The sequence below is a fragment of the Ovis canadensis genome, chromosome 7, assembly GCF_042477335.2.
Source record: "Ovis canadensis isolate MfBH-ARS-UI-01 breed Bighorn chromosome 7, ARS-UI_OviCan_v2, whole genome shotgun sequence".
NCBI lineage: Eukaryota > Metazoa > Chordata > Mammalia > Artiodactyla > Bovidae > Ovis > Ovis canadensis.
The window spans coordinates 94,945,470-94,958,117 of record NC_091251.1 but is presented as its reverse complement, the minus strand read 5'-3'; the positions used below and the strand labels follow the sequence as shown (position 1 = coordinate 94,958,117).

Below are 12,648 nucleotides of genomic sequence, written 5' to 3'. Positions count from 1 at the left end.
GTAAGTCCTTAAATGTGGTAACTGACCATTCTTGAGTTCCTTACTTCCTCAAACCTGCTTCTTCATCTAATTTTCTTATAGCCAACTAGCTACTTGACATCTTGGATAAAGATACAATGCTTTAACCAAGGAGAGTAATTGAATTGTTTATTTACCAAATTATTTTCATAATAAAGAAAATTGTAAACTAAATTGTAAACTAAAATTTGGTGATACGGTCCTCTCTTATTCTAAATCAATGATATATAACAATAAGGTCTTTATGCAGCTTTCATTAAAATCCCTTCAGCAATACTCTGCTTCTTCAAAAGTTTTAAAAGGAAAAGAATTAAACCACCAGTAACCTGTCACTGAAACCTCAGGTCCTGAAGAAACATACAACTATTTTTATCAACCCTCAGCTGTTGGGATCTAAATCCTTTATTATGAAAATAAACCTCATGAGACAAAGTCCAATCTGTCTTTAGCATTTTACCTACATTCTCAATTTCTTTCCATGAACCCTCTACATTTCCATGCTCTTTTAAACAAAAGGATAGAGGTGGAGTTACAAATCCAAAGCCTCATTCATCTAAAAATATTCATAGCCCCTAAATTCCCTACCACCACGCATCCTAAGCTAAGACTTAAATATTAATATAGCTAAACATAAGTAAAGCATTTGGAATGAACTAGTTCACACTACATTACAAATGACTACCACCCCTTGATCTATAGAGAAAATGTACATTTTTTAGAAGAAAAGCTTATGAGCCCCATCTCTTAAGCAATTGTTAATGTAAGTAAAACAAAAATGACAATGTATGTCTTGGGAGGAAAAGTTAATTTCAGTTTCAACTTAAACTCTACTTCTGGGTCCCGAACCACAGACAACTTCCTGACTTCATTTTTTCTTCCACTTCAGAAACAGAAAGCATACTGAGCAACAAAAAGTGAACGGTTCAGCAGTACAGTAATGAACAAAAAGATCAAAGAAATAGACTGAATATCTGAGATGTCTACATGTCCCAACTATTTGGCTCTTTCCAGAGCAATTAAAAGCTTTTATAGTAAAGCTACTAGTTGGAGAGTTAGGTAAAAACTCCACTTGGCTCACTCTTTGGCACTGACCTCTAGAGTCCAAAACAAGAACTTTGGGAACTAAGCAAATGTAGAGCTCTTTCTTTTGAAAAAATGTAGGTTCCACCACACTCACACTAATTTCCAGAGAAAAACGTGAGGTGTTCCTATCTGCAGTATCTGATGTCCTCAATTAAAAAACATAAAGTAGGCAGCTCTTTCCAAAGGCTATTTGTATTTTCAATACTTGAAGTCAATTTTGAATGTGTGGTAAACAAGCACTACTTCTGATGACTAAGCAGATATCTCTAGTCCTAAACCGCTACTACTGAACAAGAGGTAAAACAACAGGACAAGGACTAAGATCAGTGTTGCCACCTCAAATGAAGTAATTTTACTAGAGGTAAAAAAGTTCTTTCTACAGATTCTGCAAAATCTAAATAAAAGCTTTTAATAGCACTACTAATCAAGGCACATAATTCCTGTTAAAATTCTGGATCAGGAAAAACAACTTTCTAGACAAATTTGTGGTTCTTTTTTTTTTTTTTAATTTTAAAATCTTTAATTCTTACATGCGTTCCCAACCATGACCCCCCCCTCCCACCTGCCTCCCCACAACATCTCTCTGGGTCATCCCCATGCACCAGCCCCAAGCATGCTGCACCCTACGTGAGACATGGACTGGCGATTCAATTCTTACATGATAGTATACATGTTAGAATTCCCATTCTCCCAAATCATCCCACCCTCTCCCTCTCCCTCTGAGTCCAAAAGTCCATTATACACATCTGTGTCTTTTTTCCTGTCTTGCATACAGGGTCGTCATTACCATCTTCCTAAATTCCATATATATGTGTTAGTATATATACTGTATTGGTGTTTTTCTTTCTGGCTTACTTCACTCTCTATAATCGGCTCCAGTTTCATCCATCTCATCAGAACTGATTCAAATGAATTCTTTTTAACGGCTGAGTAATACTCCATTGTGTATATGTACCACAGCTTTCTTATCCATTCATCTGCTGATGGACATCTAGGTTGTTTCCATGTCCTGGCTATTATAAACAGTGCTGCGATGAACATTGGGGTACATGTGTCTCTTTCAATTCTGGTTTCCTCGGTGTGTATGCCCAGCAGGGGGATTGCTGGGTCATAAGGTAGTTCTATTTGCAATTTTTTGAGGAATCTCCACACTGTTCTCCATAGTGGCTGTACTAGTTTGCATTCCCACCAACAGTGTAGGAGGGTTCCCTTTTCTCCACACCCTCTCCAGCATTTATTGCTTGCAGATTTTTGGATCGCAGCCATTCTGACTGGTGTGAAGTGGTACCTCATTGTGGTTTTGATTTGCATTTCTCTAATAATGAGTGATGTTGAGCATCTTTTCCTGTGTTTGTTAGCCATCCGTAGGTCTTCTTTGGAGAAATGTCTATTTAGTTCTTTGGCCCATTTTTTGATTGGGTCGTTTATTTTTCTGGAGTTGAGCTGCATAAGTTGCTTGTATATTTTTGAGATTAGTTGTTTGTCAGTTGCTTCATTTGCTATTATTTTCTCCCATTCAGAAGGCTGTCTTTTCACCTTGCTTGTATTTTCCTTTGTTGTGCAGAAGCTTTTAATTTTAATTAGATCCCATTTGTTTATTTTTGCTTTTATTTCCAGAATTCTGGGAGGTGGATCATAGAGGATCCTGCTGTGATTTATGTCTGAGAGTGTTTTGCCTATGTTCTCCTCTAGGAGTTTTATAGTTTCTGATCTTACATTTAGATCTTTAATCCATTTTGAGTTTATTTTTGTGTGCGGTGTTAGAAAGTGATCTAGTTTCATTCTTTTACAAGTGGTTGACCAGTTTTCCCAGCACCACTTGTTAAAGAGATTGTCTTTACTCCATTGTATATTCTTGCCTCCTTTGTCAAAGATAAGGTGTCCATATGTGTGTGGATTTATCTCTGGGCTTTCTATTTTGTTCCATTGATCTATATGTCTGTCTTTGTGCCAGTACCATACTGTCTTGATGACTGTGGCTTTGTAGTAGAAGCTGAAGTCAGGCAAGTTGATTCCTCCCGTTCCATTCTTCTTTCTCAAGATTGCTTTGGCTCGTGGTTCTTTTTTACATCAGAGAACTATACAACTAATCATGTTCTTTCTTCTGCCTGGGAATCAGGAAAATGGATGAGGTACCACACATGTTTCTCAGTGTCTCATTCTCATATCCTCTACTTCAAATCACTATTTTCTAAATTTCTCTAACAAATCAACAATAAAAGATAAAGAACAAATACATCTTCACATTTACCCTGAAAAATCATGACAATGTATTTACTTGTTTGAAAAAAAATTTTTATCTGATAGAATTATTCGTCTTCATTCTACTAGTATTGTTGAGTAAAACTGATAACTCTGCAAAACTATGCCATGTTTGTCTTACGACTTCAATACCTCTGGAAACCATGCCAAATGCACCCAGAAGTCAGGTCTGCTAATTTTTTTAATTTCATTTTATCTGAAATAACTGCTCCATTTTTCTTAGAAGTAGCTTCAACTCCATTCTTGAGGAAAAATATAAACAGGTATCAATTGTGATTCCTCTTACTAACAGTGATTACAAAATGAAGTCACGCAATTATACATTTCCTCATTTATATAAAAAAACAGTGAAGTGATTTACTTTATGATCAGAGCACACCATTTGCAAATGCCACAATTTAAACCACCTCACAAATGACCAAGCAGAGTACAATAATGAGTCCAGGTGAATTACATAAAAAACTCTGAAAGCATTGCATCCATGCTTTATTTTAAACATGAATCCCAGCAAGGAAAATCTAAGACCGCGGGCTTTCTTAAGGTTTTAGGGGTACGACAGACAATAGTGCTGATATGAAATAAAATACAATTTCTCTGGAGTGTAAACTGTATTAATTCCTTATACAGCTAGGTAAAGACAGTAAAGATGATCAGGTGAGCAACATAAATGCAACTGTTACAATAAATGTTCACTCCATCCTCATCACAGGCTAGAAAGACTCTGACCCAGGTTCTGTGGAGGTACAAGATGAAAAAATAGTCTGTGAACTTATTGCCCTACCTTATAATCAGTGAATGTAGGATATGAGAAGGAAAACAGGGGATAAGAAGGTATGAGAGTGATACAAACAAAATACACTACAAAGCAGACTGACATACCAGTAAAATCCTGCTTTATATAAAAATAAAGGATTTAATTCTGCCTGAGAGGAAACAAGGGTAGGACTCATGACAGTTACATGAATCAAGCAACATTTAAACTAAATGTGGATAGAATTTCAACAGGGAGCTCGGATGGGCAACAAGGACATCAAACCACAAAGGAGTCTGTAGGAATATACGACTGACACATGGAAGGGAATTGATGGAGAAAGCCAGAAAGGTAGATGGGAGCAAGGTTAGGATGCCATGATAAGAATATAGGCTTCATACTTTGAGAAATTCAAAACCATTAAAGATGTATGAGCAAGGGGTTGACATAATTACACTCAATGTCTTATACCTTAGAGAAAAATGCCTGGAAGAATATGCAACAAAAATGTCTACGGTGGTTACTAATGATGATAGAATTATGGGTTGTATTTAACGTCTTCTTTAGAGGTTGTTCTGCTTTTATGAATACAACGTTTTTGTAAAGGAGGGAGTGACGGAATTAAGAAAGCTACTTCCATTTTGAATAACAGTTAAAAGCCTCAACAGACCAAAAAGGCTGTTTTGTTTTTATAGAGATAGAGAGGTAATAATGAATCTACTCTGGATTCATTCAGCTTGATATGTCAAAAGGAACTAGGAAGGGAAGACAAGGAAATATACGCTAAGGCTTTAGCTATTTTTTGCTTTGTTGAGAGAGAGTAGTAATGTATATATTACAACACAACATACAAAAATTTCCTTTACATTAGCTTCATTTAAGACAGCCACCACCTGATACAAGTAATGAGACTTATTTTAATTCATTTCAGAACCTGTATACTTCTAAAGGGCAACTAATAAAAGTTTTGTAGGTTGAAATATATTCTGTACTTATTTACAAAGCTGTCTTAATGAATTAGCTCTGTTTGGAATAGTCTGTACCAGTGTTTCTGGCAAGTTAACCTTGTCCAGCCTCCCTTACTACCTTCATCCCAACCTGGAACAAGCAAACCAACAGTCATCTACCCACTATGGGTAGATAAAAGACTTAAAATAACTATATATAAAACACACTCTTGATGATCTTGTGAAGCCCTGTATTAGATTCATTCATAATGAGAAGCATTTACACTGAAAAAGCACAGCTGGCCTTCAGAAGACAATATAGAAAACATACCCCATTAGAAGCTTTCTTCTTTGCTTTCCATTCATCTAGCTGTGCCTTTGTCTTTGCGTCAACTTTAACAAGTAGCTTCTTCTCTCCAATCTGCAGGTCATGCAATAACCTCAGTGCACGGAGCGTAGATTCCGGTTCTTTATACTCACAGAATCCAAAGGCTAGCAAAGGATACAAAGAATTTAATAAGATATCAAAACAATTATGAAAGATAAAAAATATTTATGGAGAACTGAAATCATTAGAGACCAAAGCATTATAATGCAAAGATTATTTCATCACTCCTTCTTTTCCTTCAATTGCCTTTGACACAGATTTCTCTTTTAAAGAGAAAAAAAAAAGGGAAAGGAAGAAAAATTCTCATCAGGCAAAATGCTACTTATTAAAACTGCTAAAAAAAAATACTCAGCAAAACAGCATATTTCATGATTAATTCTTTTAATTATTTCATGGATTCATTCCATCCTCAATTTCCTCACAGCTAGAGAGAGGCAAGAAGGCTGCTTGAACCTAAATACAGCACTTTTCAGTTCAGAGATGTTAAACTACAAAAGTACTGATCTTTTATTCTATTTACTAGTCTAATTTTTCTGTTCCATTTTAATAGCTAGTCTCATTATTTTCATGATTTTTAATAAACAGATAATAAAACAAAATTAAATTTAAAAGAGCAAATATTGAAAATAGAATTTAACAAATGAATCCAAATATGTTTACACTTAGTGATACAACTACACATTGAGTGATTTTAAAACAGAAAATTTGACCATATACTTAAATGGGATATATCCTAAAGAAAAAAAGACCTGTCAACAAGCATATTATTGATGACAGTATTGGTGCTACTGGTCTGAAATTATTGAATGTGAAATGTGAGAGGGTAACAGTAACAAAAAATAATTACTGAATAGTCTGTCCGCCCCAGTGTTGAAGCTCAGGATTCCAAGTGTGGAAGAAACAGACATACGACAAAAAAGATTAGATAAAAATCTTTTAGACTTGAATTTGAATTACTGTTCATTGGCAAAGTAAAGACCAAACAATGGTTACAGTGAGTGCATCAATTTCCAGATAATCTTCTTGAAAACAATTTCCCACTAAAAAGAACCAGAGCTTCTTGAGAAATGGCTGATCCCAAGTCTTGGGCAGAAAAACTACCAGCTGAACTTTGAATATCTTATTCCCAGATAACAAGGAAGCTATCAAAGGCATTTAGGTTTGGGTCAAAAAATCACTGAAGATCCAATTTCCAGAGGCAACCTGAGACAACTTAAGCTTCCCTAGGGATAATGACAATTAATCTATCTTAAATTTAACAACAACAAATCAAATACGCGTCAATCTAGAAGTTCAAAATAGGTCTTAAAAAAGTCACTGCTAGAGGATGCTAAGAACATAAGATCATTCTTTTGAGAAATTAAAGAACCAAAGCATTTATCCCATTTTTCTTACAGAAATTAGACCTCTAAGTAGCCATATAGTACATGGAAAAGAAAGTTTATCCTTATGGATGTACTGTACTAACAAATGATGATTTGTTCTTCAATGAAGGAATAACAATTCTTCCAAACAGTCTGTTACATTTGGCAACCCCCCAGTGAATGAATCAACTACTCACTGACAATAGCTGCTACCATTAAAAAAAATTATAACTGAATATGATTCCTAATGGAAGAAACTCTTAATTAGAATTCTTACATATAAAAGCATCAACAAAAATAACACAGACAAACTCAAATTTAAGATATAAGCATCTGAATGCAGAGTTCCAAAGAATAGCAAGAAGAGATAAGAAAGCCTTCTTCAGCGATCAATGCAAAGAAACAAAGAGGAAAACAACAGAATGGGAAAGACTAGAGATTTCTTCAAGAAAATTAGAGATACCAAGGGAACATTTCATGCAAAGATGGGCTCAATAAAGGACAGAAATGGTATGGACCTAACAGAAGCAGAAGATATTAAGAAGAGGTGGCAACAATACACAGAAGAACTGTAAAAAAAGATCTTCACGACCAAAATAATCATGATGGTATGATCACTCACCTAGAGCCAGACACCCTGGAATGTGAAGTCAAGTGGGCCTTAGAAAGCATCACTACGAACAAAGCTAGTGGAGGTGATGGAATTCCAGTTGAGCTATTTCAAATCCTAAAAGATGATGCTGTGAAAGTGCTGCACTCAATATGCCAGCAAATTTGGAAAACTCAGCAGTGGCCACAGGACTGGAAAATGTCAGTTTTCATTCCAATCCCAAAGAAAGGCAATGCCAAAGAATGCTCAAACTACCGCACAATTGCACTCGTCTCACACGCTAGTAAAGTAATGCTCAAAATTCTCCAAGCCAGGCTTCAGCAATAAGTGAACCATGAACTTCCAGATGTACAAGCTGGATTTAGAAAAGACAGAGGAACCAGAGATTAAAATGCCAACATCTGTTGGATCACAGAGAAAGCAAGAGAGTTCCAGAAAAACATCTATTTCTGCCTTATTGACTATGCCAAAGCCTTTGACTCTGTGGATCACAAGAAACTGGAAAATTCTGAAAGAGATGGGAATACCAGACCACCTGACCTGCCTCTTGAGAAATCTGTATGCAGGTCAGCAAGCAACAGTTAGAACCGGACATGGAACAACAAACTGGTTCCAAATAAGAAAAGGAGTACGTCAAGGCTGTATATTGTCACCCTGCTTATTTCACTTCTATGCGGAGTACATCATGAGAAATGCTGGCCTGGAAGAAGCACAAGCTGGAATCAAGATTGCCGGGAGAAATATCAATCACCTCAGATATGCATATGACACCACCCTTATGGCAGAAAGTGAAGAGGAACTAAAAAGTCTCTTGATGAAAGTGGAGGAGGAGAGTGAAAAAGTTGGCTTAAAACTCAACATTCAGAAAATGAAGATCATGGCATCTGGTCCCACTACTTCATGGGAAATAGATGGGGAAACAGTGGAAACAGTGTCAGACTTTATTTTGGGGGGCTCCAAAATCACTGCAGATGGTGACTGCAGCCATGAAATTAAAAGACGCTTACTCCTTGGAAGAAAAGTTATGACCAACCTAGATAGCATATTCAAAAGCAGAGACATTACTTTGCCAACAAAGGTCTGTCTAGTCAAGGCTATGGTTTTTCCTGTGGTCATGTATGGATGTGAGAGTTGGACTGTGAAGAAAGCTGAGAGCCAAAGAATTGATGCTTTTGAACTGTGGAGTTGGAGAAGACTCTTGAGAGTCCCTTGGACTGCAAGGAGATCCAAACAGTCCATTCTGAAGGAGATCAGCCCCGGGTGTTCTTTGGAAGGAATGATGCTAAAGCTGAAACTCCAGTACTTTGGCCACCTCATGCAAAGAGTTGAGTCATTGGAAAAGACTCTGATGCTGGGAGGGATTGGGGGCAGGAGGAGAAGGGGACGACAGAGGATGAGATGGCTGGATGGCATCACAGACTCGGTGGACATGAGTCTGAGTGAACTCTGGGAGTTGGTGATGGACAGGGAGGCCTGGCGTGCTGCGATTCATGGGGTCGCAAAGAGTCGGACACGACTGAGCCACTGAACTGAACTGACAAGCTACAAATACCAAACAGTTTACATTACAATGCAGTGGACAGAGATGTAAGGCACATAATTCTACTAAAGCTGCAATCAGCAAATCCAAACTGAGAAAACACTACTGGGCAAATGACCCAGTTTCTCCAACAAATCTCAAGAGGAAGAAGAAAAACAGAAGAACTAAAAATATTAAGAGTCTCAAAAATATGTCAACCAATCGCTATGCAGGGATTTTACATGAATCCTGAGTCAAAAGGACTATTTAAGAAACTGACATTTGAGTCAGCTGGACATCTGATCGTGGACTGGATATTGACTGAATGTTGGATATCTGAATACTGAGAATAATTAGAAGAAATGTTTTTTCCTTTGGTCTTATAATTGCATTTTAGGTATGTTTTTTAAAAAGAACTTATCTTAGGTGGGAGGGGGATTCAGGATGGGGAACACATGTACACCCATGGCTGATTCATGTCAATGTATGGCAAAAACCACTACAATACTGTAAAGTAATTAGCCTCTAATCAATATAAATTAATTTTTAAAAAACTTATCTTTTAGAGACATAAAAATATTTATATACAAAATGATCTGGTGCTCAGGACTGTACAAAAATAATACAAAAAGAAAATGGACAGGGTACAGGTTAAGCTCAAATGGCATGACCTAATAAATGTTAAAACGCTAGACAACAAATACATGAGTTCACACTATTCTGCCAATTTTATATATGTAGGAATTTTTCCATAATAATAGTTTAAAGAATGTATATCAAACAGGTGTTTCTGCCAACTAGTATGAAAAGAACAGTTTGCTTTTAAGACTAACAGGTCATTTCATCATCTCTTCTACACTTCCTTCCTAAGTCCTAACTGTTTCTTCTTTTTTTTTATTTGTTTCATAGAGATCATACACTCCTGCTCTGAAACAAGAACTTTTTAAAGTAATAAGAAACCAGTTAGTCTAATTTTTCCCCTCTCCTACCTCCTGCTAGCCTTTTTCGCTTTCTAATCTCACCTCTCAGCCAACATTTTCCCAATTGCCTTTAGTCCTTATTCCACTGGGACTGAAGACTAGCAGACCTCTCCCAGGGTTAGCGACAATGAGAGCAAATGCAAACCTAACTTATACTCCCAGATTGACAGGATCTCAATAAATAAGGAAAAAATTACCTACCTTGAAGCTTTCCAGATGCACCTTGTACTCTCTTCCAGCTCAAAACCAAGCCACATTTCTTTAAAAGAAAACAAAATAGGTCCTTACCACTTAAAGTTATAATGCAAATAAGAACATAATTATATTCCTGCTTAGGAAAAAATAAAAGCTAAAAAATTCTTCTCTGCAAGTAAATTCTGCAATTCCCACAAGCTTATTATATGAATAAAATACACAGGTCATTTTAAAGGAAAATATAAATTCTTACTCATTTTAATAAAACTCATTTTTAATAAATTAGACATTTGTTTTATTTATCTTACAAATACATGTAAATAAACCCAAAATGCCCAAATATTGTAATAGTTAGAACTATAATAAATTCAAGTAAATACTATAAGTCCATAAAGACTGTTTTAAAACACACGTATATATTATAAAGGATTTTTAAAGACATAGGGAAATGCTTGATATGGGATGCAAATATATCATGAGACATGAAATTGCAGATACACACTAAGCTTTTTCTTTTTGGCCACACCCAAGGCACGTGGGTTCTTCACTTCCTCGACCAGGATGGAACCTGCATCCCCTGCATTAGAAACATGGAATCTCTAACCACTGGACCATTCAGTCTTAACCACTGAAAGCCCCAACAGTAAGATTTTTAATTATGCAAAGAAAAAAATTTCCATAAAATGATCAGAAATACTGTAAAATGTTAATGGGGCAGGTTATCTGAAGGGTGGGATATTTATTACATTTTGTTTACACGCACAGTTTATTTCTAATTATTAAAGAAAAATTAGAAGGTTTAAAAAAAGTTTTGTGGAAAGTAATAACTAAAGATTGTCTGTCAAAGCTGAGAAATGCATGGATTTTTCACATCTTCGTTCAGAGAAACTACTAAAATGATAGTCAACGAATTGGGACTTCCCTGGTAGTCTACTCTAGAAGTTAAGACTAAGTTTCCACTATAGTGAGTATAGGTTCAATTCCTGGTCAAGGAACTAAGTAGGATTCCACACACCTCACAGTGCAGCCAAAATACATATAAAAAACAAAATATCATAAGGTCAAACATAGTGTGAGAGAATAGCACCAGAATTCAACAAAATTTTGCAAAGACAAAAGGCAAATGGATGGATAATAGCTCATTCAGGAAAGCAAAGAAAGCTGACTCCAAGTGTGTACAGAAGCAGATACTGATAAGAAAGAAAAAATTAGGCTGATTCTATCAATACAAAACCTAGTGGATCCAAACCGGGGGTGAAAGGTATTGTGGAGAATTGGGCTGAAATGTTAAGCTGAATAAAAATAAGTTACTGTCTGACAATACAAATATGAAATAATCAAAGTCTCAGAGGCTTCAAGCAATTACCCTTTCCCCACTACTAGAGAAGAGAGCCTGAACAGCAACAATCTGAAGAAAGTGAACAAAACAAGCTTGGGATGTGGAGCACCAGATATGAAAATACAAATGAGATTACAAGAGTAAGAAGGGAAGAAAGTAAAGGCATAAGAAATGCTTGAAGTCAGTCTTGTACCTGCAACCTCATACAGGCAGTCAATCATAAACTTACTGGGCATAAAACTCAAAGTTTTCTAGAGAAACCCACCCACCTCAATGAACACTCCACAGAATTTAAAACCTCTGGCTGCCAGTCAGATTACCCTACAGCGATGCCCAACATTTTACAAAGTCAGCTTATGTACACAGGTCTTTTAATCCCTAACTCTTAAATATGGACAATCAAAGCTCCTCAGACATCCAAGTAAAGTCTTAAAAGTAAAAAGAGAAATAGAAGAGGTAAATTCAGGAATTCAAAGATATCTTAAAAAACACTGCTGCACATATACATCAACAACAGTTTTCAAAAGGGATGTTTCAAATTGAAAACATACACATATATCCACACAAAAACTTGTACATGAATATTCACAGCATCATTATTCACAACAACCCAGTGGAAACAGCTGGTTGTCCATCAATTGATAAACAGATAACAAAATGTAGCATATCCATTAAATGGAGTATTAGTTGGCCATAAAAAAGGAACAAAGTTTCACTAATAAGCTACACCATAGGTGAATCTTAGAAACATCAGGCTAAGTGAAAGACAAAATAAAAAAGCCACATATTCTAAAATTCCATTTACATAAAATGCACAGAACAAGCAAATCCACAGAGACAGGTTTAATAGTGGTTGCCAGATGCTGAGGGGAGGAGAAAATGGGAACCAATGTTAATGGGTACAGTGTGTTTATATATATTTATATATATATATATATATATATATATATATATATATATCTATATGGGGTGATAAAAATGTTCAGGAATTAGACAGTGGTGATGTTTGCAAAACTCTCTGAATATACTAAAGGCCACTGAACTGTGCATTATAAAAAGGGTGAATTTTATGGTGTATGGATTATATCTCAATAAACATGTTTTTTAAAATGTCCTCCCAGGACTTCCGCAGTGGGTCAGTGGTTAACAATCTGCTTGCCAATGTGGGTGGACACAGGTTCAATCCCTAATA

At 36.1% G+C, this 12,648-nt stretch overlaps 1 protein-coding gene across 1 annotated transcript in view; it reads right to left on the bottom strand.

Annotated features, from left to right (window-relative positions):
* RBM25 (RNA binding motif protein 25) overlaps window positions 1-12,648 on the bottom strand; it is a 52,678-nt gene that overhangs the window by 25,550 nt on the left and 14,480 nt on the right. Inside the window, exons 5-6 of the mRNA XM_069596956.1 lie at window positions 10,124-10,181; window positions 5,393-5,553 (exon numbers count right to left, since the gene is read on the bottom strand). Of these exons, the coding sequence (XP_069453057.1) occupies window positions 5,393-5,553; window positions 10,124-10,181 (219 nt within the window). The remainder of the gene's footprint in view (window positions 1-5,392; window positions 5,554-10,123; window positions 10,182-12,648) is intronic.